The sequence below is a fragment of the Lepidochelys kempii genome, unplaced genomic scaffold (genome assembly GCF_965140265.1).
Source record: "Lepidochelys kempii isolate rLepKem1 unplaced genomic scaffold, rLepKem1.hap2 scaffold_37, whole genome shotgun sequence".
Taxonomy (NCBI): domain Eukaryota; kingdom Metazoa; phylum Chordata; order Testudines; family Cheloniidae; genus Lepidochelys; species Lepidochelys kempii.
Window position 1 is genome coordinate 174,663 of NW_027333638.1, and position 21,599 is coordinate 196,261.

Genomic DNA, 21,599 nt, shown 5'->3' on the forward strand with positions numbered 1-21,599 from the left:
CATACCAGTAGCGATACTGAGGTAGAACTCCCCCAAATATGCCCTTTTGTTTCTTTAATCTGGTGCAACAGATTTAAATAAGGGACTAAATTCAGGTGCGCCTTAGAATCCCTCTAAGACACCAAATGTCAGGTATCTACTCAAAATGGGTGTCTTTCTGCAGCTCTATCACATTCCTCATGGATGTCATTTCCTACACATTTACAGCATCTCCCAGGAGTGAGCTGAACAGAAATGTCACTTCCATTTTTCCCATCTCTACCTAGGAAGGGATTGCATTTCCCAAATAAGAGGCAACATGCACCTGATTAGGAAGGGAAGATCTTCAGGAGCAACCTCCTGCAGGGCATGGGCCACAACTGCTTTGGGAGGCAAATGAATGGGTCTTTTGCTTAGTTCCAAATCATTTACTAGAGAATCCTCTTCCCAGCCCCTTTGGGAAATATTGACCTTACCACTTGAAGAACAGGGGGATAGAGATGGTGATGGAGAATCCCTCTGATTTACCCTATGTTCTTCTGTTGTTACAGAGGGGAAAAGACATTTTTCCCTCTCCCTTCCCTATTCCTGCTCTTTGTTATACTTCAATATATTTTAAGGGAGGAAAACGGTAGTAAAAATATCTGCCTTCAGGAAAACCTGAAGCAACAGCGCTCTGATGAACTGTGACAACTGGGAATGAAACAATATGTTCCTGGTGGGGGAACTTGATGACTAACAATTGTTTTTAAATGGGGGAACAGTATAGCTGTGATGCTCAGGGTTTGTTTAGACTAGGAAAAGTGATGGAGTTTAGGTCAGGTCAAGGGGAAAGCTAATGCCAACCACTGCACCTCGGCTGCATCTGCACGACAACTGTAATTGTCTTTTAACACCAAGATGACTAACTTGAGCAGCCAACGCCATGTACAGTCCTAATGGATGTATGGCACGGGTAGTTTTTGCCTCAGTGTAGCTTGTTGGGAACAAACCTCTCTCCCCCACCTGGATGATGAACATTCCTGGCTGGAGGGACACACGCTCCTTTGACCCAAAAGGAAAGGAGTTGATAGAAAACATCACAGGACTGACCCCAAAGAAGGGTGAGCTGCAAAAAGCAGAAGCAGGCAACTCATCTGGGGGAGCTGAGTAACCACAGTGAAGATGGGGCACAGATCACTAAGTGGGAATTTGCAAATGTGATTTTTTTCTTAAAAAAAAAAACCTTTGGCCAGCCCTAGTCAAGGCATTTGTTAGAGATCACTCCTATGTGGATTTTCTGATGTCTAATAAGGGTTGAGCGCTGATTGAAGCGTTTCCCACACTCAGAGCACATGTAGGGGGTCTCTCCTGTGTGCGTTCTCTGATGTGTGATTAGGGTAGAGCTCTGATTGAAGCTTTTCCCGCACTCAGAGCACGTGTAGGGCCTCTCTCCTGTGTGGATTCTCTGATGTGTGGTAAGGGCTGAGCTTTGATTGAAGTGTTTGCCACACTCACGGCATCCATACGGTTTCTCACCCGTATGGATTCGCCGATGTATGATAAGGTATGAGCTCCGATTGAAGCGTTTCCCACACTCAGAGCATCCATAAGGCTTCTCACCTGTGTGGATTCTTCTATGTGTGGTCAGTACAGAGCTCCGATTAAAGCTTTTCCCGCACTCAGAGCATGTGTAGGGCCTCTCCCCTGTGTGGATTCGCTGATGTGAGAGGAGGGATGAACTGTCAATGAAGTGCTTCCCACACTCAGGGCATCCATAAGGTTTCTCACCCGTGTGGATATTCCGATGTGTAATAAGGTGTGAGCTCCGCTTGAAGTGTTTCCCACACTCAGGGCATCCGTAAGGTTTCTCACCCGTGTGGATTTTCCGATGTGTAATAAGGTGTGAGCTCTGCTTGAAGTGTTTCCCACACTCAGGGCATCCATAAGGTTTCTCACCCGTGTGGATTCTCTTATGTGCAATGAGATGCGAGCTCTGCTTGAAGCATTTCCCACACACACAGCATCCGTAAGGTTTCTCACCCGTGTGGATTCTCTGATGTGTGAGAAGGTCCAAGCTCCCTTTGAAGCTTTTCCCACACTCGAGGCATGTGTAGCGTGTTCCTTCCAAGTTCATTCTCTCACGTGTAATAAGGTCTGACTGGCTACCGAAGTTTTCCTCTGGCCTCTGCTGACTCTCACAGGCTTTTGTTTTTTCTGGGCGTGCACAGCTCCCAGAATCATTCCCTTTGGACCTTCCTGACAACATCCCATGGGCTTCTACTCGCTCAGCATCTTCCTGCTGGGGCTCCTCCTCGTTTTCACTCACCATCCCAACACCTGACGGGAGACCGAGAGAATCCAGACGTAAGTCTCTGCCTGCGCCAGAGAGAAAGGAAATCTCAGAGAGAAGAATGGGAAAAGGGATGAAGGAACCAAAATGTGTACAGGACAGATCAAACCTATCAGGAGCTGATTTTCCCTTAAACCTTCCCCAGAGGAGAGAAAGGAAGGGATCAGTTCTGGGTCCGTATCTCAGAAGAAATCTCAGGGGACAGCGAGATTGGGGAGGGACCTGCTGCCAGTTCTCAGTCAGGATAGGTGGGAAGCCATGAGTGACCTCTGCCTAACGATTCTACATCTGCAGGGAACAATCCTGAACTTGGAGAGCTCACAAGGTCTTTGTAGGGCATCCCAAATGTTTCCTGTATTCACCGACAGTTTTGGCGTTGGTTTAACCAATGCCTCACCTACGCAGGCAGCTCTCGGGAGCACTTTTTTCTTAGAGTCATGAAGGTCTGGGACGCACGACTCCTCCCCTCGTTCCAGCTGCGAGATCACATCAGTTCTGGAAACTGGAAACCCTGCTCAAGGCAAAGAAAACAAGGGAGGTCAGTGGAATTTGTGGGATACTTGTCACAAAGAATATTCCATGCTTTTAAGCCCAGCTCACTTTTAAGTAGTAACGTCCCAAGGCCGGCTTCCTTGGCTCAAAGTGCCAGGAGATGATTATTATAAATCATATTCATTACCTTAGTGCCTAAGGGCCAACTAACAGTGGGTCCTCATTTTGCTAGGCACAGTACAAACCGAGAAGCGTTGATGGCCCGTGTCCTGAAAAAGTTAAAATCTAAATAGACAAGGCAGACACAGAATGGGGGAAGGGGTAGAACCCACCAGCAGAGTGAACTCCGTGAAGGCAGAGTGGCAGATCTGATCAACACAGGCCTAGATCTTGAGACTTTCGGATTTAATGTTACAACCAAGGCCAGTGTTTTCCAGAAATTGTCGCGAGGACTGCATTTTTTCCCAAAATTACTCTTTGTTTGTGGAAACACCGTTAATATCCCGAATTGCTGATCAGAGGGTGGGTGGGGCATGCAGGGTCACAATCCCCCAGATTTCTCCCTGGAGACACCCGTCTCCTCCCCAGGGCACAGGCTGGCTGCGGTTGAGACTTGATGCCAATTTCTTCCCTCCTCATACAAGTCTGGGATCGGCAGTGGGACGCCAGGCTCTCTCATCATGCTGCAGAGAGGACGGCACTCACAGCTGCTCGCGGCCGTGTCCACAGCACCTCTCCCCTGCTCATTTCCCCTGTACACAGCTGGTTCATGCCCCGTCTCTCCAACGCACAGCTGGTTCTAGGCTCTCAATGCCCAGTATCTGAGCCCCACCGCCCCCACACAGCCGGCTCCTGTCCCCTCCCCCCAAGGCACTTTCACACTTTAAAGGATTAGATATTGCTCACGTTTGTCAATTACTCTCTTTTCATTGCCTGCAAACTCTTGCCCTAATTATGACTGTTATCTGTATATCTAAGACAGCCCTTGAAAGCATGAATTCTTCACAGACTATGATGCCGAGATGCGCCACATGATACCAGGAAGGGCTGCGGGATGGGTTTCCTGTGCAAGCTGGTATCACTACAGGGTGATGAATGCCAGATCTCAAGGCTGGTTATGCAGAGCTCCACCTTTTGAAGCTTTACCCAACGCAGAAAGGGGAAGTGACGGATTTCCCCTCATTCAGGAGACTGAAGACGACAGACTTTTGGGGGATAAACAGCTGAGTTTGAGCTGACTGAGGGGGGTCTTTCTGGGCTACAAACTCACAGGACCTGATAACCACCAAGAGGTAACCCTTTAAGAAAGGTTTTAATACACTTTGGAACCGATCAGGGTTTCCCATGAGGACCGCTGAGGGAATGAAGGTAAACACGCATTTGGATGCTCTTCTTCTTTTATGAGAACGGGAACAGGAAGGGCAGGGATATCACTGAATGCAGGATCTCAGCAGGACGAGGTGTCAGGATAGCACCATATTGCAGCCCATTGGAAAACATAATCCCAACTACACATACAAAATGATGGGCTCTAAATGAGCTGTTTCCACTCAACAGAGGGATCTTGGAGTCACTGGGCACAGTTCTCTGAAAACATCAACACAGTGTGCCACGGCAGTCAAAAAGCAAAGAGAATATTGGGAATCATTCTGAAATGGATAGATAAGAAGACAGAAAATATCCTATCGCCTCTATATAAACCCATGGTACACCCACATCTCGAATACTGCCTGCAGATGTGGTTGCCCCATCTCAAAAAAAGATATATTGGAAAAGGTTCAGAAAAGGGCAACCCAAATGATTACAGGTATGAAACTCTTCTCTACGGGGAAAGATTAAAAAGACCGGGACTATTCAGCTTGGAAAAGAGACAAAGGGGGGATATGAGAGAGGTCTATAAAATCAAAACTGCCGTGGAGAAAGTAAATAAGGACGTGTCATTTACTCCTTCTCATAACACAAGGACTAGGAATCACCCAATCAAATTAATAGGCAGCAGGTTTATAAGAAACAAAAGGAAGTATTTCTTCACACAATGCACAGTCAACCTGGGGAACTCCTTGCCAGAGGACGTTGTGAAGGCCAAGATTATAATAGGGATACAAAAAAAAAAACAAAAAACACCATGAGAAATCTATTGAGGACAGGTCCGTGAATGGTTATTAGCCAGCATGGGCAGGGATGGTGTCCCTAACTTCTGTTTGTCATAAGCTGTGAATGGGTGACAGGAGATGAATCACTTCATGATTCCCTGTTCTGTTCATTCCCTCTGGGACACCCGGCGCTGGTCACTGTCGGAAGTCAGGACACTGGGCTAGATGGACCTTTGGTCTGTCCCAGTGTGGCCATTGTTAAATACCAGGGAACCTAGTGAGTCCAGTGCAATGGGAGGGAGTAGGAAAATCCCTGGCTGTGGAGAACACTGGGAAATTAGAAACTATCATTCAGAAGTAACAGACTCTAAATAGTCTAGAAAAGCAGAATGTGAAAAATAAGAATCGGGGTCATGTGACTTCAGGAATGAGGGACTCAAAAAACCAAGTCTGCAGAGAAGGTAGATTGTGGCTATTGCACATGGGGATGAGGGGAGCAACTCTCCAGGTCTCAAGGATTTTCACCAGCAACCGAGGCCATTGTCCCATGCACGGGGCAATCCGGAGCAGTGAGGAGTTGTGTCATCTGTAATCCTGGCTGAGTTTCAATGTTCTGCTGCTGGAGCTCCCTTGTCTGGATTCCCCCAGCCAGCATTCAAGGTCTGTGTGATCAGTAACCCTGGACCAGCCGCTCTGACCCCAGCAGCCTGCTTCTTACACCCCAAGCACATTCTGGTCTGGGTGGAGAAGGCTCAGGGTTTGAGAGAAGGCCAGGGGTAGGAAGCTTCTGCTCGTTATGCTGGACCTAACCCCCCGTTTTACTTGTGCAAACAGGAGATATTTGACACTGTGCGATTCTGCTCCTGTGCTCTCTTCCCACAGCGTTCAGCAGCAGGGGAGGGTCGCTGGTCGTGTGTGTGTCACTGGCATGCTGGGGTGATGCTGGAACAGGACAGAGCAGAGGTGGCATTGTGGGGGTGGCGTGAACCTCATCACTTCCGTTCCCCTTCCAAGAACCGAGGGGACAGGAATCCTTACCCAGCGAGGTCACATTCTCATAGGTCTCCTGCATGACGTCTCTGTAGAGGGCTCTCTGAGCGGGGTCCAGCAGAGCCCACTCTTCCCTGGTGAAATACACAGCTACCTCCTCGAAGGTCACCGGCCCCTGAAAGAGCCAGAGCCCCACACTCAGGACCAGCTGCCCCACTCACAGCCCCACTATTCGTGGGGGAGAGGAGACAATCAAACGGAAACTCTGGGTGGACCGCAGCCAACAGAGTCCCACCCCCACCCCACTCAGAGCACCCAGGAAACACCAGGGTGAGGGGGTGAAGAGACACCCCTCCTCTCTCCCAGCAGATCAATCACACACCTACTAGCCACAGACTGATACCGGAGATGCTGCCCCGAGCAGGGTCTAGGGAGAGATCTCTTGTAGGAAGCCCAACACCCTCCTCCTTGTGAAAAGAAAAGGAGGACTTGTGGCACCTTAGAGACTATCCAATTTATTTGAGCATAAGCTTTCGTGAGCTACAGCTCACTTCATCGGATGCAAACTGTGGAAAGTGTAGAAGAGCTTTTTATATACACACAAATCATGAAAAAAATACCTCCTCCCACCCCACTCTCCTGCTGGTAATAGCTTATCTAAAGTGATCACTCTCCTTACAATGTGTATGATAATCAAGGTGGCCCATTTCCAGCACAAATCCAGGATTTAACAAGAACGTCGGGGGCGTGGAGGGGGGCAGGAAAAAACAAGGGGAAATAGGTTACCTTGCATAATGACTTAGCCACTCCTAGAGCTGGATATGAAGCAGGGGAATCTCCCCTAAGCCTGACTGGTGGCTTCCCCCTTCGTATTTCAAGGCACCCGCTGGTTAGTTGGGTCAGGCTCCAGCACTAGGAGTCTGGTCCTTTTCCCAGCCCCATCTAGGTAGGTTATTTTCTGTTCACCAGATTGGAGCATTTCCACCTCCGAACCTCATGGGTCTCTTCCTAGAATCTAGGCCACTTATTAAAAAACTCCCAGCAGGTCTGCCACCCCCTGGCCTCCTCCCTTTCTCCACCCTGTGCATTTCCTGCCCCACTCCAACCTCCAACCCAGACAGTGCAAACCTTCCCCTCTCCCATGTATTTCCTGTCCCTCTCCCTCCTGCAGGAACAGATCAGAACCCCCCACAATAATCCCTACCTGAGCTGGCTCCTCTGCAGCCATGTCGCTCCCTTGTCCCATGGGAGGACGGGATGAACCGGAAAGAAACATGAGCGTCGTTCTGCAACCTGGCCGGGCAAGAAGGGCTGTTGTAGAAGTTTAGGAACGGACATTAGTTCAATTCACATCACGCTTCCCCCAGGCTCTTTCCCTGCAGAGCGAGATCCGAGATTCCTCCGTGCTGAGAAAATGCTCAATCTCTGGATTACAGCAGAGACCTGGCCCCTCCTGCCAGGCTAGGCCCACAGACACACTTTTAACCTCCTTTCTCCCTCCCGCATCCCAAAATAAAGTCTCTGAACGCAATCCCAGAAAAAAGCAGAACCAAAGGAGTCCCTTTCGAGGATTCCCTCTGACACTGACCCCACGGCAGCCACACCCCAGCAGGAGGGACATGGAGTCAGGAACTGGGTTTTCCTCTCTCTCATCCTCGTCTCGTCCACAGGAAAGTGATTCTCCCCACAGTGCAGTAATACATCTGTCTGGGCAGATGAGAGAGCTGGAAATCTCTTTCAAAACTCTTTTATCCCACGGACCCTGTCAGTCTCTCTATCTCCTTTTCCCTGTGCCCTCTCCATGCCTGTCTGCAAGGAAACTCTCATTCCTGGGTTGTTTGCTCCCCCATGGCTGGATTTGCTCCTGCAGATGGCAGGAGAAATGGGTTGGGGGGCTGTTACTGTAGAGTCATTTTATAGTCCTTCACTGCCTGCCTGGGATTTCCCCATTGCCTGCCTAGGACCCCCACCTGCCCTCCACCAGGATCTGCCAGCCCATTTGCCTGGGACCCCCTCCTCCTCCCAGCAGGACCCCCTGACGCTTTACAGGAGGACCCCTCACTCTGCACCAGGGACCGCCCCACCACAGCTCTGTGCACTGGGCATGGCAATGGTCCCAGGAGCCAGCTGGGCAATCCCAGACAGAGCCCCTGGCACAGCACCAGGCAGCATCTAATCCCCTGCCCCACCTGCCCAAGAGACCCCCACCCCCACTGGTCTGCAGCCAACAGGCCCCCAGCCATACCCACCTCCAGGACCCATAGCCTTAGGGCTGGGCACATCAGAACTACCCCCTGAAACCCCAAACCCTCCAGAATCCACCAACCTGACTAGGGCCCCCCCCTGCCCAGCCACCCAGAGGCCTCCCCCTACCACAATGCCCCTTCAGCTCCCGCTGCAATCTCCCCACAGAGACACCTGCCCCCCCCATCAACAATGTTCTCTCACAGTGTCTGGTAAGTGGATAGAAAGTTATCACCACCCCCTGCTGGCCAGTCACACAGGCAGAGGGAGCCCGGGGGGAACGCCACTTTAACAGGAGAAGGGAAGCCATGGAGGGCTAAAATAAGTAAGACATTTCCATACTCTGTCACTAGCAAATAATGGCCACCGTGGATCCACCCCAGAGTTGGCTACAGCTTTGCACTGCGGGAAGCCCCCCCCTCACGGAGACCCTTTGTCATGGGGTTTGGGATACTTCTGGACCCACGCTGCACTCAGAGGGACCTCCTCATCCCGTGCCAGCTGGAGAAAAGAAAAGGGTCCAGCCAACTCTCCTGTTACCGACTGGGAACCACCCATCCCCCAAACAGGGGGAGGCCCCTGGCTTTGATGGGTATTGAATATATGGCTAGTCTCTTTTATCAGTAAACATTTTTAACAGAGAGAAAGGAGGGAACAAATGATTCTCAAAGGAGAGGGAAAGATGATCATTGTTGCAGGGGGATTAATTTCCCAACCAGGATGGAGAAGGACTCAGGGCAACAGGTTCCCCCCAAAGAAGGACAAGTTGCTCGGATTTAGAGACATGGGGAACAGCCCCAAACCCAAGAGGATTTTTAATTGACATTTGATGATGACATCGTAAGAGGGAAAACTGAGATTTGAGATCAATGTTCAGAAATGAAAGAGAAAGGGTGGAAATCTGAGGGATTTTGGATCCATTTATGCAAATTATAGAGAGGAAAGTGGAAAATGAGAGGGATTTTATCGCAGTTGTTGATAGGAGGTAAAAGCTGAGTGTATTTCCCACCACTATTTGGTCAATGAATAGAGCGGAAATGGGCAACATTGGCAAACGTTTGAGATCCATATTCAGGAATCTGAGGAAAGGTGTAAATCTGAGATTTTCGTCGTAATTTATAATTACAGAGACAGGGAAAGCTCTCAGGGGCATATTCAATTAGAAGTAGACAACGAGAGTAAAAGTGGGGCAAACGTTGAGGGTATTTTTGAGGAATCTTTGAGACGTACAGAGAAAACGTGTCACAAACTACGCAACTGAGAACATGGGATAAACGCCAAGACCGGGGGGGCTTTTATGTGGCTATTAAAGAACTAGCTGGAAAAGGGGGGACCGTTTGTGATATAAAATCCAGCCTGTCCAATACATAAGCAGAAAGTGATGGTGTCCCCCCCCGGCCCCCGTTCACCTGGGCAGCAGGGAGCCCTCTGAGGGGCTGACTGAAGGGGGCGGGGGGGGCGCTGGAGGGCTCCCTGGGGGCGGGGAGGGGGCGGCAGTGGGGGATGGGCAGGTAGGGGGCAGAGAGTCACTTTCCTGCCCCCCCCGCCCAGCGCTCCCCCACCGGGGTCTCCCACTCACCGGAGCACGGGGGGGTTAATAACGGGCCCCACCCCGCACAGACCCCGGAGGGGAGCCGCAGCTGCTCCTCCTACAGATCCGACACGAGGCAGCGCCTGGTCTGCTCCGGGCTCCGCCCCCAGACGCTGCCCCGCCCCTGTCTGCTCCAGGCCCCGCCCCCAGACGCTGCCTCTGTCGGGTCTCTCGGAGGAGCAGCTGCGGCTCCGCTCCGGGGTCTGTGCTGGGGGGGCCCGTCATTAACCCCCCCGTGCCCGGCCGGGGGGGGCTTTCTCCAGCTGGGACCAGCCCCGGCTCTGCCCGCCCCCGACCCGGTGAGTGGGAGACCCCGCGGGGGGGCAGGAAAGTGACTCTCTGCCCCCGGCACGGCTGGGATTGGGGGGGCAGAGACTGGGGCCCGGCGGGCGGGGTCCCTTGGGGGGTGTTGGGGGGAGAAGCCGGAGTTGCGGGGGGTGGGGGTTGAACTGTCTCTGTGCAGCCAGGAAATTCCCGGGGGGGAAGTGGGGGGCGGCGGGGGAGTTAATTGGATCCCCTCCCCCCCACGGGCACAAATGCCCCCCAGTTTTCCCCTTTTCCCTCTCGGTAGCTCCCACCTGGTTGTAAACTCCCCCCCTCCCCCATTGATCCGCTTTCTGGTCTACCCTGATCCCCCCCCCCTCCCTCCTCCTCACATGTCCATTGAAACTCCCCTCCCGTGGGGGGGGCGGGATTTCCCCCCCCACGTTTTATCCGCAGCGATTTGTCCCGGTGTCGGTGGGAAGTTGGAGCCCGGAGCCATCCCCCAACCTGGCTGCCCCGGCGTGGGGGTGGGAGGAGACGCCGGGTCTTTGCCGGGGCAGGGAAGGGAGGGGACGTGTCCCCCATGGGGCTGCCCCCGATTCCGGCTTCCCAGTCCCACTTGATGCCCCCAACTCCCCACCGTTGCCCCCAGCCCCCACCTGCCCCCCACCTGCCCATCCCCCACTACTGCCCCCTCCCCTCCCCCAGGGAGCCCTCCAGCTCCCCTCCCCCGCCCCCTTCAGTCAGCCCCTCAGAGGGCTCCCTGCTGCCCAGGTGAACGGGGGCCGGGGGGGGGACCATCACTTTCTGCTTATGTATTGGACAGGCTGGATTTTATATGACAAACGGTCCCCCTTTTCCAGCTCGTTATTTAATAGCCACATAAAATCCTCCCCCCCCCCCCGGTCTTGGCGTTTATCCCATGTTCTCAGTTGCGTAGTTTGTGACACGTTTTCTCTGTACGTCTCAAAGATTGATAAAAAAAGTTTGCCCCACTTTTACTTTAGTTGTCTACTTCTGATTGAATATGCCCCTGAGAGCTTTCCCTGTCTCCGTAATTATAAATTACGACGAAAATCTCAGATTTACACCTTTTCTCAGATTCCTGAATATGGATCTAAAACGTTTGCCAATGTTGCCCATTTCTATTCATTGACCAAATAGTGGTGGGAAATACACTCAGCTTTTACCTCTGTGACAAAGTGGAACTGTTCTTAATGTTTCCTCTGAATAGTGTGGGGTTGCCTCAGTTTCCCCTAGGCAGTTCTTAAGTATCTAGGTGGTGGGATAAGGGTGTATGATCGTTGCAGAGCCCTAGAGGGCAGGTGTGTGCAGGAGTCTGGACACAGAGAATGGCCGACACCCTGTTTCCTGGCCACTGATGGCCTGGGCCCTTCCCCCCTGCAAGGTGAGAGCTAAAGGGTTGGAGAACAAAGGAATCCGGTGACCTCCTGGCCCGGGAAAGGAACAAAGCCCAGAGGAGGAGGGGCTGGAGGGAGTTTCAGTTGGGGGCTGGCTGGGACATGGAGTGAAGGGCAGACGTGGTTGTCTGGCTCACTGCCCCCCCCCAAAATGGCCCCAGCTGAGGGGTCTTGTTGTCTGCACCTGCAAGCTCTGTTTTAGACCATGTTCCTGTCATCTAATAAACCTCTGTGTTACTGGCTGGCTGAGAGTCCCGTCTGACTGCGGAGTTGGGGTGCAGGACCCTCTGGCTTCCCCAGGAGCCCTGCCTGAGCGGACTCGCTGTGGGAAGCGCATGGAGGGGCAGAGGATGCTGAAGGCTCCGAGGTCAGACCCAGGAAGGTGGAAGCTGGGTGAGCTGTGTGTCCTGAAGACAGGCTGCTCACGGAAAGGCGACTGCCCCAGAGTCCTGCCTGGCTTCATGGGGAGCAGTTCCAGAGCATCGCCCAGGGACTCCGTGACAACTGGTGGCAGGGGTGGGATGTACTGCACCCCGTGGACAGCGCTTCCTGCAGTAAGTGACTGGGGAGCAGTAAAACGAAGGGGGATTGACGGGGACCAGGCGTGCTGAAGATTCAGAGAGAGACAGTTTCAGGGGGCGGTTAACTCCTGGAAGTGTGTGACCAGAGAGAAGGACTTTTGCAGTAACAGGTTTCCCCTGGGGATTGCAGCGAGCGGTCCCAGGGACGGAGGAGTCTGCCGCTCGACCCTGACAAAGAGGGGGTGACCTCGAGAAGGGCTGGCACACTAGGGGTTCTCCCTGGAAACCGTGGGGAGCTGAGAGCACACAGGCCTGTGAGTCCACAACAACTTGGGAAGGGCGGAGTGAGGGCCTGTCACCGTCTCCTGAAGAAGGACATTGTAACCCTGTGCAGAAAGAGAGGGTTGAGCGTTGGAAAGTTCACCGAAGCACAGTTAATCGTGCAGCTGGAGGAGGATGACCGCTCTAAGGGACAGATTCCTGACCCGAAATGGGGCGATAGCAGGATCTGGGAGCAGCTGGAGTGGTGGCCAGGCATCCCCAAGACTCCTGTCCCCGACCAGACGAGGGTCTTCACGATCGGGTTCCCCATCCGGGAATCGGAGTCGGACAGGATTGGAGCTGAGTCCGAGAGATCAAGAGGACCGTGAGAGACAGCGAGAGCCAGAGAAAGAGCTGCAGAAGCAGCAGCAGCATGAACTGGTGATGGGGGAGTGGAGAGGCCTAGGGGACCCCCTAGGGGTGAGTGGGGATAGACCCCGGGGGGCCAGTTCCGCAGGGAACCTCGAGACTAAATTGCTGCTCCTGGTTAAGGAGGGGGGATGTGGATGCCCACCTCACTGCCTTTGAGCAGGCTGGAGATTTGAACCGGGGGACCCTGCGGAAGAGCCCCGGTGTCTAGCTCCCTTGCTGGGTCCCAAGGCCGTAGACTCCGTCAGCCAGATGGGTGGGGAGGTGGACAGGCTCCCACTCCTGGTCCCAACCTATATGTCTGTGTGGAGTTTCCTTGGGCCAGGCCCCTCGGACCTCCAGTGGGAGCAGAAGGTGACGGTCAATGGGGAGACATTCCTGTGGTGGCAAGATCCTGGGACAGAGAGAACTGGTGTCAGGCCCTGGGTGGTGCAGCCTCAGAGGCTGAGGGGCTGTGTGAGCTGGGTGAGGGTCCCAGGGACGAAGCCCCTCGCCCTGCCTATGGCCCAGATCCCTGTACAGACCCAGGAGGGGTGGGGCTGGCTGGTCGTTGGGGTTCTCCAGGACACCAGCTGCAAGACCCTGTTATGGGGTGACTGTGTCTCTTTGGGACAGGATCCAGGCCGTACTCCTGTAACTGCCAAGGGTTTGAATCCGGGGAACCAATCGGTGGAGAGGGAAATGGTCAGTGAAAATGCAGATGACCTGGCTGGCAGCAGGGAGGAGCAGCTAGGCTCAAGCTATCTGCCTGACTTTAACCAGACCCCTGGAGTTGGGTGGGACAGAGAGATGCTCCCCGCCCCCATTGCACACCGGAGAGGGGGCTCACGCTGGCTCTGATGCAGTGAGGAAAGCAGGGAGCTCGCTGCCTACCCTCACTGGGACAGCAAGGGCAGTGCTGAGCGAAGGGGGAGCTGAGACCCCAGCTGAGTGGGGGGAGACACAGGCAGGGCAGGGGATCTGTGGGGAGTGGCAAGGTGCTGGGTAAGGAAAGTCTGGATGAGCCTAGGCAGCCTTGTGAGCTGATGGCTGTGTCTAGTCAGCAGGGTGGGAAGTCGAGGAGAGTGGAAGAGGAGTGTCCCTGGACCTTACCTGTTAGCTGGGTGGAGAATTGGGACAGTGAAGGAAACATGCCTATGTCTGTCAGGGGTATTGACTTGCCAATGGAGGGAGCTACCCTGATCTCCAAGCAGTTGTCTGTGACCAGCCTTGTGTGCTGGGACAAGAGGAGAGAGGTCCCAAGCTGGGTGTCTGGGAAAGGAGAAAGTGTGTCCGGCTCTTCTTTGTCTGTGGAGCAGACAGAAGGGGCCTTTCAGCCTGTAATGGTTGAGGGTCGTGCAGTTGTCTCAGAGCTGGTTCTGGATTCAGCTAAAGCCCAGGAAGGGAAGGGTCCTAAGTTTGTGTCTGCTCGGGAGAATGGCCCTGTAACTAGGTCGCATCCAGTTAGGGTCTATGTAAAATCCCAGAGACGAGACAATTCTGGTGCTTGTATTTTGCCTGTTGCTAGTGTGTTGTTGGAAAGGGTGTAGCAACTCTGTCTAATCAGGGTGAGATCCTAGCCAGGGCACAAGGAGAGCAGGAAGGTGATGTGATTGTGTTACCTCCTGAGGGTGTGGAAACCGGTAGCAAGAAGGAAAAGATTCCTGAACTTGTGTGTGGCAAAGGGAAGGAGAATGCTTCTGACCTTTTCTCTAGGAAGTCTGTAAGTTTGCCTGAAAGGGGATTGTGTAGGAATCCGCCGGATGGGCCAGAGGTGATTCTGGATGTAAGGGAGACCCAGAAAGAGTGTGTTGTTGCTCAGGAAAGTGTTCCTCTAGAGCAAGCCCTCGGTGAAGAGGGTAAGGGCAGAATTTCTGGGAGGGGTGAATTACTGCATAGAAAAGCCCCTAGGGAAAGGAATCCTCATGGAGTCTTTGCAAGCAGTTTACTGCCACTGAAGGGTGTGAAAGTGATTTTATCAAGAAAGTTTCAGTTCCTAACAGCCAGAAATTTTCTGTTGTGAATGGATCCACTGACTGTCCTGTTGAAAGACCCAGTGTGGAGAGCTTTGAGAAGGTCTCCGATGAAGTGAAAGCTGTTAAGAAAGTTAAACAGTCCCATAACCAAGTGGCTGTGTTTGGCCAGCTTGTTGGGGAGAAGACCCAATCCCAGTTTGACCCCCTGGGGTTTTGGGGTGGCCAAAGGGCATGGGCCGCAGAAACCTTCCCACATGTGGCCTGCGAGTGCTATCGACCACCATTGACCTAAGGGAGGGCGTGAAACTGGAAGGGCCTGGTGTAACTCCTCCCAAGGAATGGGAGAGATGCTGGGGCACCCATGGGAACGTTGGTGGCTTCGAACTTCCCCAGGTCACCGGCTAAAGTGACCCCGCTCAGTTCGATCTCGAAGGGGGGAGAGATGTGACAAAGTGGGACTGTTCTTAATGTTTCCTCTGAATAGTGTGGGGGTGCCTCAGTTTCCCCTATGAAGTTTTTTAGTATCTAGGTCGTGCAATAAGGGTGTATGATCATTGCAGAGCCCTAGAGGGCATGTGTGTGCAGGGGTCTGGACACAGAGAATGGCCAACACCCTGTTTCCTTGCCACTGATGGCCTGGGCCCTTCCCCCCTGCAAGGTGAGAGCTGAAGGGTTGGAGAACAAAGGAATCCGGTGACCTCCTGGCCCGGGAAAGGAACAAAGCCCAGAGGAGGAGGGGCTGGAGGGAGTTGGAGTGAAGTGCAGGCGTGGTTGTCTGGCTCACTACCCCCAAATTGGCCCCAGCTGAGGGGTCCTGTTCTCTGCACCTGCAAGCTCTGTTTTAGACCATGTTCCTGTCATCTAATAAACCTCTGTTTTACTGGCTGGCTAAGAGTCCCGTCTGACTGCGGAGTTCGGGGGCAGGACCCTCTGGCTTCCCCAGGAGCCCTGCCTGAGCGGACTCGCTGTGAGAAGCGGACGGAGGGGCAGAGGATGCTGAATGGTCCAAGGTCAGACCCAGGAAGGTGGAAGCCGGGTGAGCTGTGTGTCCTGAAGACAGGGTGCTCACAGAAAGGAGACTTCCCCAGAGTCCTGCCTGGCTTCGTAGGGAGCAGTTCCAGAGCATCGCCCAGGGACTCCGTGACAACCTCCTATCAACAACTGCTATAAAATCCCTCTCATTTTCCACTTTCCTCTCTATAATTTGCATAAATGGATCCAAAATCCCTCAGATTTCCAACCTTTCTCTTTCATTTCTGAACACTGATCTCAAATCTCAGGTTTCCCTCTTACGATGTCATTATCAAATGTCAATTAAAAATCCTCTCGCGTTTGGGGCTGTTCCCCATGTCTCTAAATCCTAGGAACTTGTCCTTCTTTGTGGGGAACCTGTCGCCCTGAGTCCTTCTCCATCCTGGTTGGGAAATTAACCCCCCTGCAACAATGATCATCTTTCCTTCTCCTTTGAGAATCATTTGTTCCCTCCTTTCTCTCTGTTAAAAATGTTGGCTGATAAAAGAGACTAGCCATATATTCAATACCCATCAAAGCCAGGGGCCTCCCCCTGTTTGGGGGATGGGTGGTTCCCAGTTGGCAACAAGAGAGTTCATAGAATCATAGAATATCAGGGTTGGAAGAGACCCCAGAAGGTCATCTAGTCTAACCCCCTGCTCGAAGCAGGACCAATTCCCAGTTAAATCATCCCAGCCAGGGCTTTGTCAAGCCTGACCTTAAAAACCTCTAAGGAAGGAGATTCTACCACCTCCCTAGGTAACGCATTCCAGTGTTTCACCACCCTCTTAGTGAAAAAGTTTTTCCGAATATCCAATCTAAACCTCCCTCACTGCAACTTGAGACCATTACTCCTCGTTCTGTCATCTGCTACCATTGAGAACAGTCTAGAGCCATCCTCTTTGGAACCCCCTTTCAGGTAGTTGAAAGCAGCTATCAAATCCCACCTCATTCTTCTCTTCTGCAGGCTAAACAATCCCAGCTACCTCAGCCTCTCCTCATAACTCATGTGTTCCAGACCCCTAATCATTTTTGTTGCCCTTCGCTGGACTCTCTCCAATTTATCCACATCCTTCTTGTAGTGTGGGGCCCAAAACTGGACACAGTACTCCAGATGAGGCCTCACCAATGTCGAATAGAGGCCTCACCAATGTCGAATAGGTCGAGTTGGCTGGACCCTTTTCTTTTCTCCAGCTGGCACAGGATGAGGAGGTCCCTCTGAGTGCAGCGTGGGTCCAGAAGTATCCCAAACCCCATGACAAAGGGTATCCATGAAGGGGGGCTTCCCGCAGTGCAAAGCTGTAGCCAACTCTGGGGTGGATCCACGGTGGCCATTATTTGCTAGTGACAGAGTATGGAAATTTCTTAGTTATTTTGGCCCTCCATGGCTTCCCTTCTCCTGTTAAAGAGGCGTCCCCCCGGGCTCCCCCTGCCTGTGTGACTGGCCAGCAGGGGGCGGTGATAACTTTCTGTCCACTTGTCAGACACTGTGAGGGAACACTGTTGCTGGGGCGGGGGCATGTCTGTGTGGGGAGATTGCAGCGGGAGCTGAAGGGGCATTGTGGTAGGGGGAGGCCTCTGGGTGGCTGGGCAGGGGGGACCCTAGTCAGGTTGGTGGGTTCTGGAGGGTTTGAGGTTTCGGGGGGTAGTTCTGATGTGCCCAGCCCTAAGGCTATGGGTCCTGGAGGTGGGTATCGCTGGGGGCCTGTTGGCTGCAGACCAGTGGGGGTGGGGGTCTCTTGGGCAGGTGGGGCAGGGTGTTAGACGCTGCCTGGTGCTGTACCAGGGGCTCTGCCTGGGATTGCCCAGCTGGCTCCTGGGACCATTGCCATGCCCAGTGCACAGAGCTGTGGTGGGGCGGTCCCTGGCGCAGAGTGAGGGGTCCTCCTGTAAAGCGTCAGGGGGTCCTGCTGGGAGGAGGAGGGGGTCCCAGGCAAATGGGCTGGCAGATCCTGGTGGAGGGCAGGTGGGGGTCCTAGGCAGGCAATGGGGAAATCCCAGGCAGGCAGTGAAGGACTATAAAATGACTCTACACAAACAGCCCCCCACCCCATTTCTCCTGCCATTTGCAGGAGCAAATCCAGCCATGGGGGAGCAAACAACCCAGGAATGAGAGTTTCCGAGCAGACAGGCATGGAGAGGGCACAGGGAAAAGGAGATAGAGAGACTGACAGGGTCTGTGGGATAAAAGAGTTTTGAAAGAGATTTCCAGCTCTCTCATCTGCCCAGACAGATGTATTACTCCACTGTGGGGAGAATCACTTTCCTGTGGACAAGACGAGGATGAGAGAGAGGAAAACCCAGTTCCTGACTCCATGTCCCTCCTGGTGGGGTGTGGCTGCCGTGGGGTCAGTGTCAGAGGGAATCCTCGAAAGGGACTCCTTTGGTTCTGCTTTTTTCTAGGATTGCGTTCAGAGACTTTGTTTTGGGATGCGGGAGGGAGAAAGGAGGTTAAAAGTGTGTCTGTGGGCTTAGCCTGGCAGGAGGGGCCAGGTCTCTGCTGTAATCCAGAGATTAAATAGAGTTGTCACTTTGGATGGGCTATCACCAGCAGGAGAGTGAATTTGTGTGGGGGGCGGAGGGTGAGAAAACCTGGATTTGTGTTGGAAATGGCCCAACTTGATGATCACTTTAGATAAGCTATTACCAGCAGGACAGTGGGGTGGGAGGAGGTATTGTTTCATATTCTCTGTGTGTATATAAAATCTGCTGCAGTTTCCACGGTATGCATCCGATGAAGTGAGCTGTAGCTCACGAAAGCTCATGCTCAAATAAATTGGTTAGTCTCTAAGGTCCCACAAGTACTCCTTTTCTTTTAGCATTTTCTCAGTACGGCAGAATCTCAGATCTCACTCTGCAGGGAAAGAGCCTGTGGGAAGCGTGATGTGAAATGAACTAATGCCCATTCCCAAACCTCCACAACGGCCCTTCTCGGCCTGCCAGGCTGCAGAACGACGCTCACGTTTCGTTCTGGTTCATCCCGTCCTCCCATGGGACAGGGGAGCGACATGGCTGCAGAGGAGCCAGCTCAGGTAGGGATTATTGTGGGCGGTTCTGATATGTTCCTGCAGGAGGGAGAGGGACAGCAAATACACGGGAGAGGGGAAGGTTAACACGGTCTGGTTTGGAGGTCAGAGCGGGGCAGGAAATGCACAGGGTGGAGAAAGGGAGGAGGCCAGGGGGTGGCAGACCTGCCTGGAGTTGTTTAATAAGTGGTCTACGTTCTTGGAACAGACCCATGAGGTTCGGAGGTGGAAATGCTCCAGTTTGGTGAACAGAAAATAACCCACGTAGATGGGGCTGGGAAAAAGGACCAGACTCCTCGTGCTGGAGCCTGACCCAACTAACCAGCAGGTGCCTTGAAATTGAAGGGGGAAGCCACCAGTCAGGCTTAGGGGAGATTCTCCTGCCTCATATCCAGCTCCTCACAAGGAGGAGGGTGTTGGGCTTCCTACAAGAGATCTCTCCCTAGACCCTGCTCGGGGCAGCATCTCCGGTATAAGTCTGTGGCTAGTAGGTGTGTGATGGATCTGCTGGGAGAGAGGAGGGGCTCTCTCTTCGCCCCCTCACCCTAGTGTTTCCTGGGTGCTCTGAGCGGGGTGGGGGTGGGACTCTGTTGGCTGCGGTCCACCCAGAGTTTTGTTTGATTGGCTCCTCTCCCCCACGAATAGTGGGGCTGTGAGTGGGGCAGCAGGTCCTGAGTGTGGGGCTCTGGCTCTTTCAGGGGCCGGTGACCTTCGAGGAGGTGGCTGTGTATTTCACCAGGGAAGAGGGGGCTCTGCTGGACCCCGCTCAGAGAGCCCTCTCCAGAGACATCATGCAGGAGACCTGTGAGAATGTGACCTCGCTGGGTAAGGGTTCCTGTCCCCTCGGTTCTTGGAAGGGGAACTGAAGAGATGAGGTTCACGCCACCCCCACAATGCCACCTCTGCTCTGTCCTGTTCCAGCATCACCCCAGCATGCCAGTGACACACACACGACCAGAGACCCTCCCCTGCTGCTGAACGCTGTGGGAAGAGAGCACAGGAGCAGAATCGCACAGTGTCAAATATCTCCTGTTTGCACAAGTAAAACGGGGGGTTAGGTCCAGCATAACGAACAGAAGCTTCCTACCCCTGGCCTTCTCTCAAACCCTGAGCCTTCTCCACCCAGACCAGAAAGTGCTTGGGGTGTAAGAAGCAGGCTGCTGGGGTCAGAGCGGCTGGTCCAGGGTTGCTGATCACACAGACCTTGAATGCTGGCTGGAGGAATCCAGACAAGGGAGCTCCAGCAGCAGACCATTGAAACTCAGCCAGGATTACAGATGACACAACTCCTCACTGCTCCGGATTGCCCCGTGCATGGGACAATGGCCTCGGTTGCTGGTGAAAATCCTTGAGACCTGGAGAGTTGCTCCCCTCATCCCCATGTGCAATAGCCACAATCTCTCTTCTCTGCAGACTTGGTTTTTTGAGTCCCTCATTCCTGAAGTCACATGACCCCGATTCTTATTTTTCACATTCTGCTTTTCTAGACTATTTAGAGTCTGTTGCTTCTGAATGATAGTTTCTAATTTCCCAATATTCTCCACAGCCAGGGATTTTCCTACTCCCTCCCATTGCACTGGACTCACTAGGTTCCCTGGTATTTAAGAACGGCCACACTGGGACAGACCAAAGGTCCATCTAGCCCAGTGTCCTGTCTTCCGACAGTGACCAGCGCCGGGTGTCCCAGAGGGAATGAACAGAACAGGGAATCATGAAGTGATTCATCTCCTGTCACCCATTCACAGCTTATGACAAACAGAAGTTAGGGACACCATCCCTGCCCATCCTGGCTAATAACCATTCACGACCTGTCCTCAATAGATTTCTCATGGTGTTTTTTGTTTTTTGTAACCCTATTATAATCTTGGCCTTCACAACATCCTCTGGCAAGGAGTTCCCCAGGTTGACTGTGCATTGTGTGAAGAAATACTTCCTTTTGTTTCTTATAAACCTGCTGCCTATTAATTTGATTGGGTGATTCCTAGTCCTTGTGTTATGAGAAGGAGTAAATGACACGTCCTTATTTACTTTCTCCACGGCAGTTTTGATTTTATAGACCTCTCTCATATCCCCCCTTTGTCTCTTTTCCAAGCTGAATAGTCCCGGTCTTTTTAATCTTTCCCCGTAGAGAAGAGTTTCATACCTGTAATCATTTGGGTTGCCCTTTTCTGAACCTTTTCCAATTCCAATATATCTTTTTTTGAGATGGGGCAACCACATCTGCAGGCAGTATTCGAGATGTGGGTGTACCATGGGTTTATATAGAGGCGATAGGATATTTTCTGTCTTCTTATCTATCCATTTCAGAATGATTCCCAACATTCTCTTTGCTTTTTGACTGCCGTGGCACACTGTGTTGATGTTTTCAGAGAACTGTGCCCAGTGACTCCAAGATCCCTCTGTTGAGTGGAAACAGCTCATTTAGAGCCCATCATTTTATATGTGTAGTTGGGATTATGTTTTCCAATGGGCTGCAATATGGTGCTATCCTGACACCTAGTCCTGCTGAGATCCTGCATTCAGTGATATCCCTGCCCTGCCTGTTCCCGTTCTCATAAAAGAAGAAGAGCATCCAAATGCGTGTTTACCTTCATTCCCTCAGCGGTCCTCATGGGAATCCCTGATCGGTTCCAAAGTGTATTAAAACCTTTCTTAAAGGTTACCTCTTGGTGGTTATCAGGTCCTGTGAGTTTGTAGCCCAGAAAGACCCCCCTCAGTCAGCTCAAACTCAGCTATTTATCCCCCAAAAGTCTGTCGTCTTCAGTCTCCTGAATGAGGGTGACTCCCTTTCTGCATTGGGTAAAGCTTCAAAAGGTGGAGCTCTGCATAACCAGCCTTGAGATCTGGCATTCATCACCCCGTAGCGATACCAGCTTGCACAGGAAACCCATCCCGCAGCCCTTCCTGGTATCATGTGGCGCATCTCGGCATCATAGTCTGTGAAGAATTCATGCTTTCAAGGGCTGGCTTAGATATACAGATAACAGTCA

General features: G+C 52.6%; 2 protein-coding genes across 2 annotated transcripts in view; one reads left to right on the forward strand and one right to left on the reverse strand.

Annotated features, from left to right (window-relative positions):
• LOC140904589 (uncharacterized) overlaps positions 1 to 21,599 on the forward strand; it is a 203,606-nt gene that overhangs the window by 132,121 nt on the left and 49,886 nt on the right. The gene's annotated exons all lie outside the window — the stretch shown is intronic.
• Positions 1,217 to 2,095, reverse strand: LOC140904594 (uncharacterized). The gene is made up of 2 exons (XM_073327025.1): positions 1,498 to 2,095; positions 1,217 to 1,413 (listed from the first exon to the last, which is right to left on the reverse strand). The coding sequence occupies exons 1-2, from the start codon at positions 2,093 to 2,095 to the stop codon at positions 1,217 to 1,219; spliced, it is 795 nt and encodes a 264-aa protein (XP_073183126.1).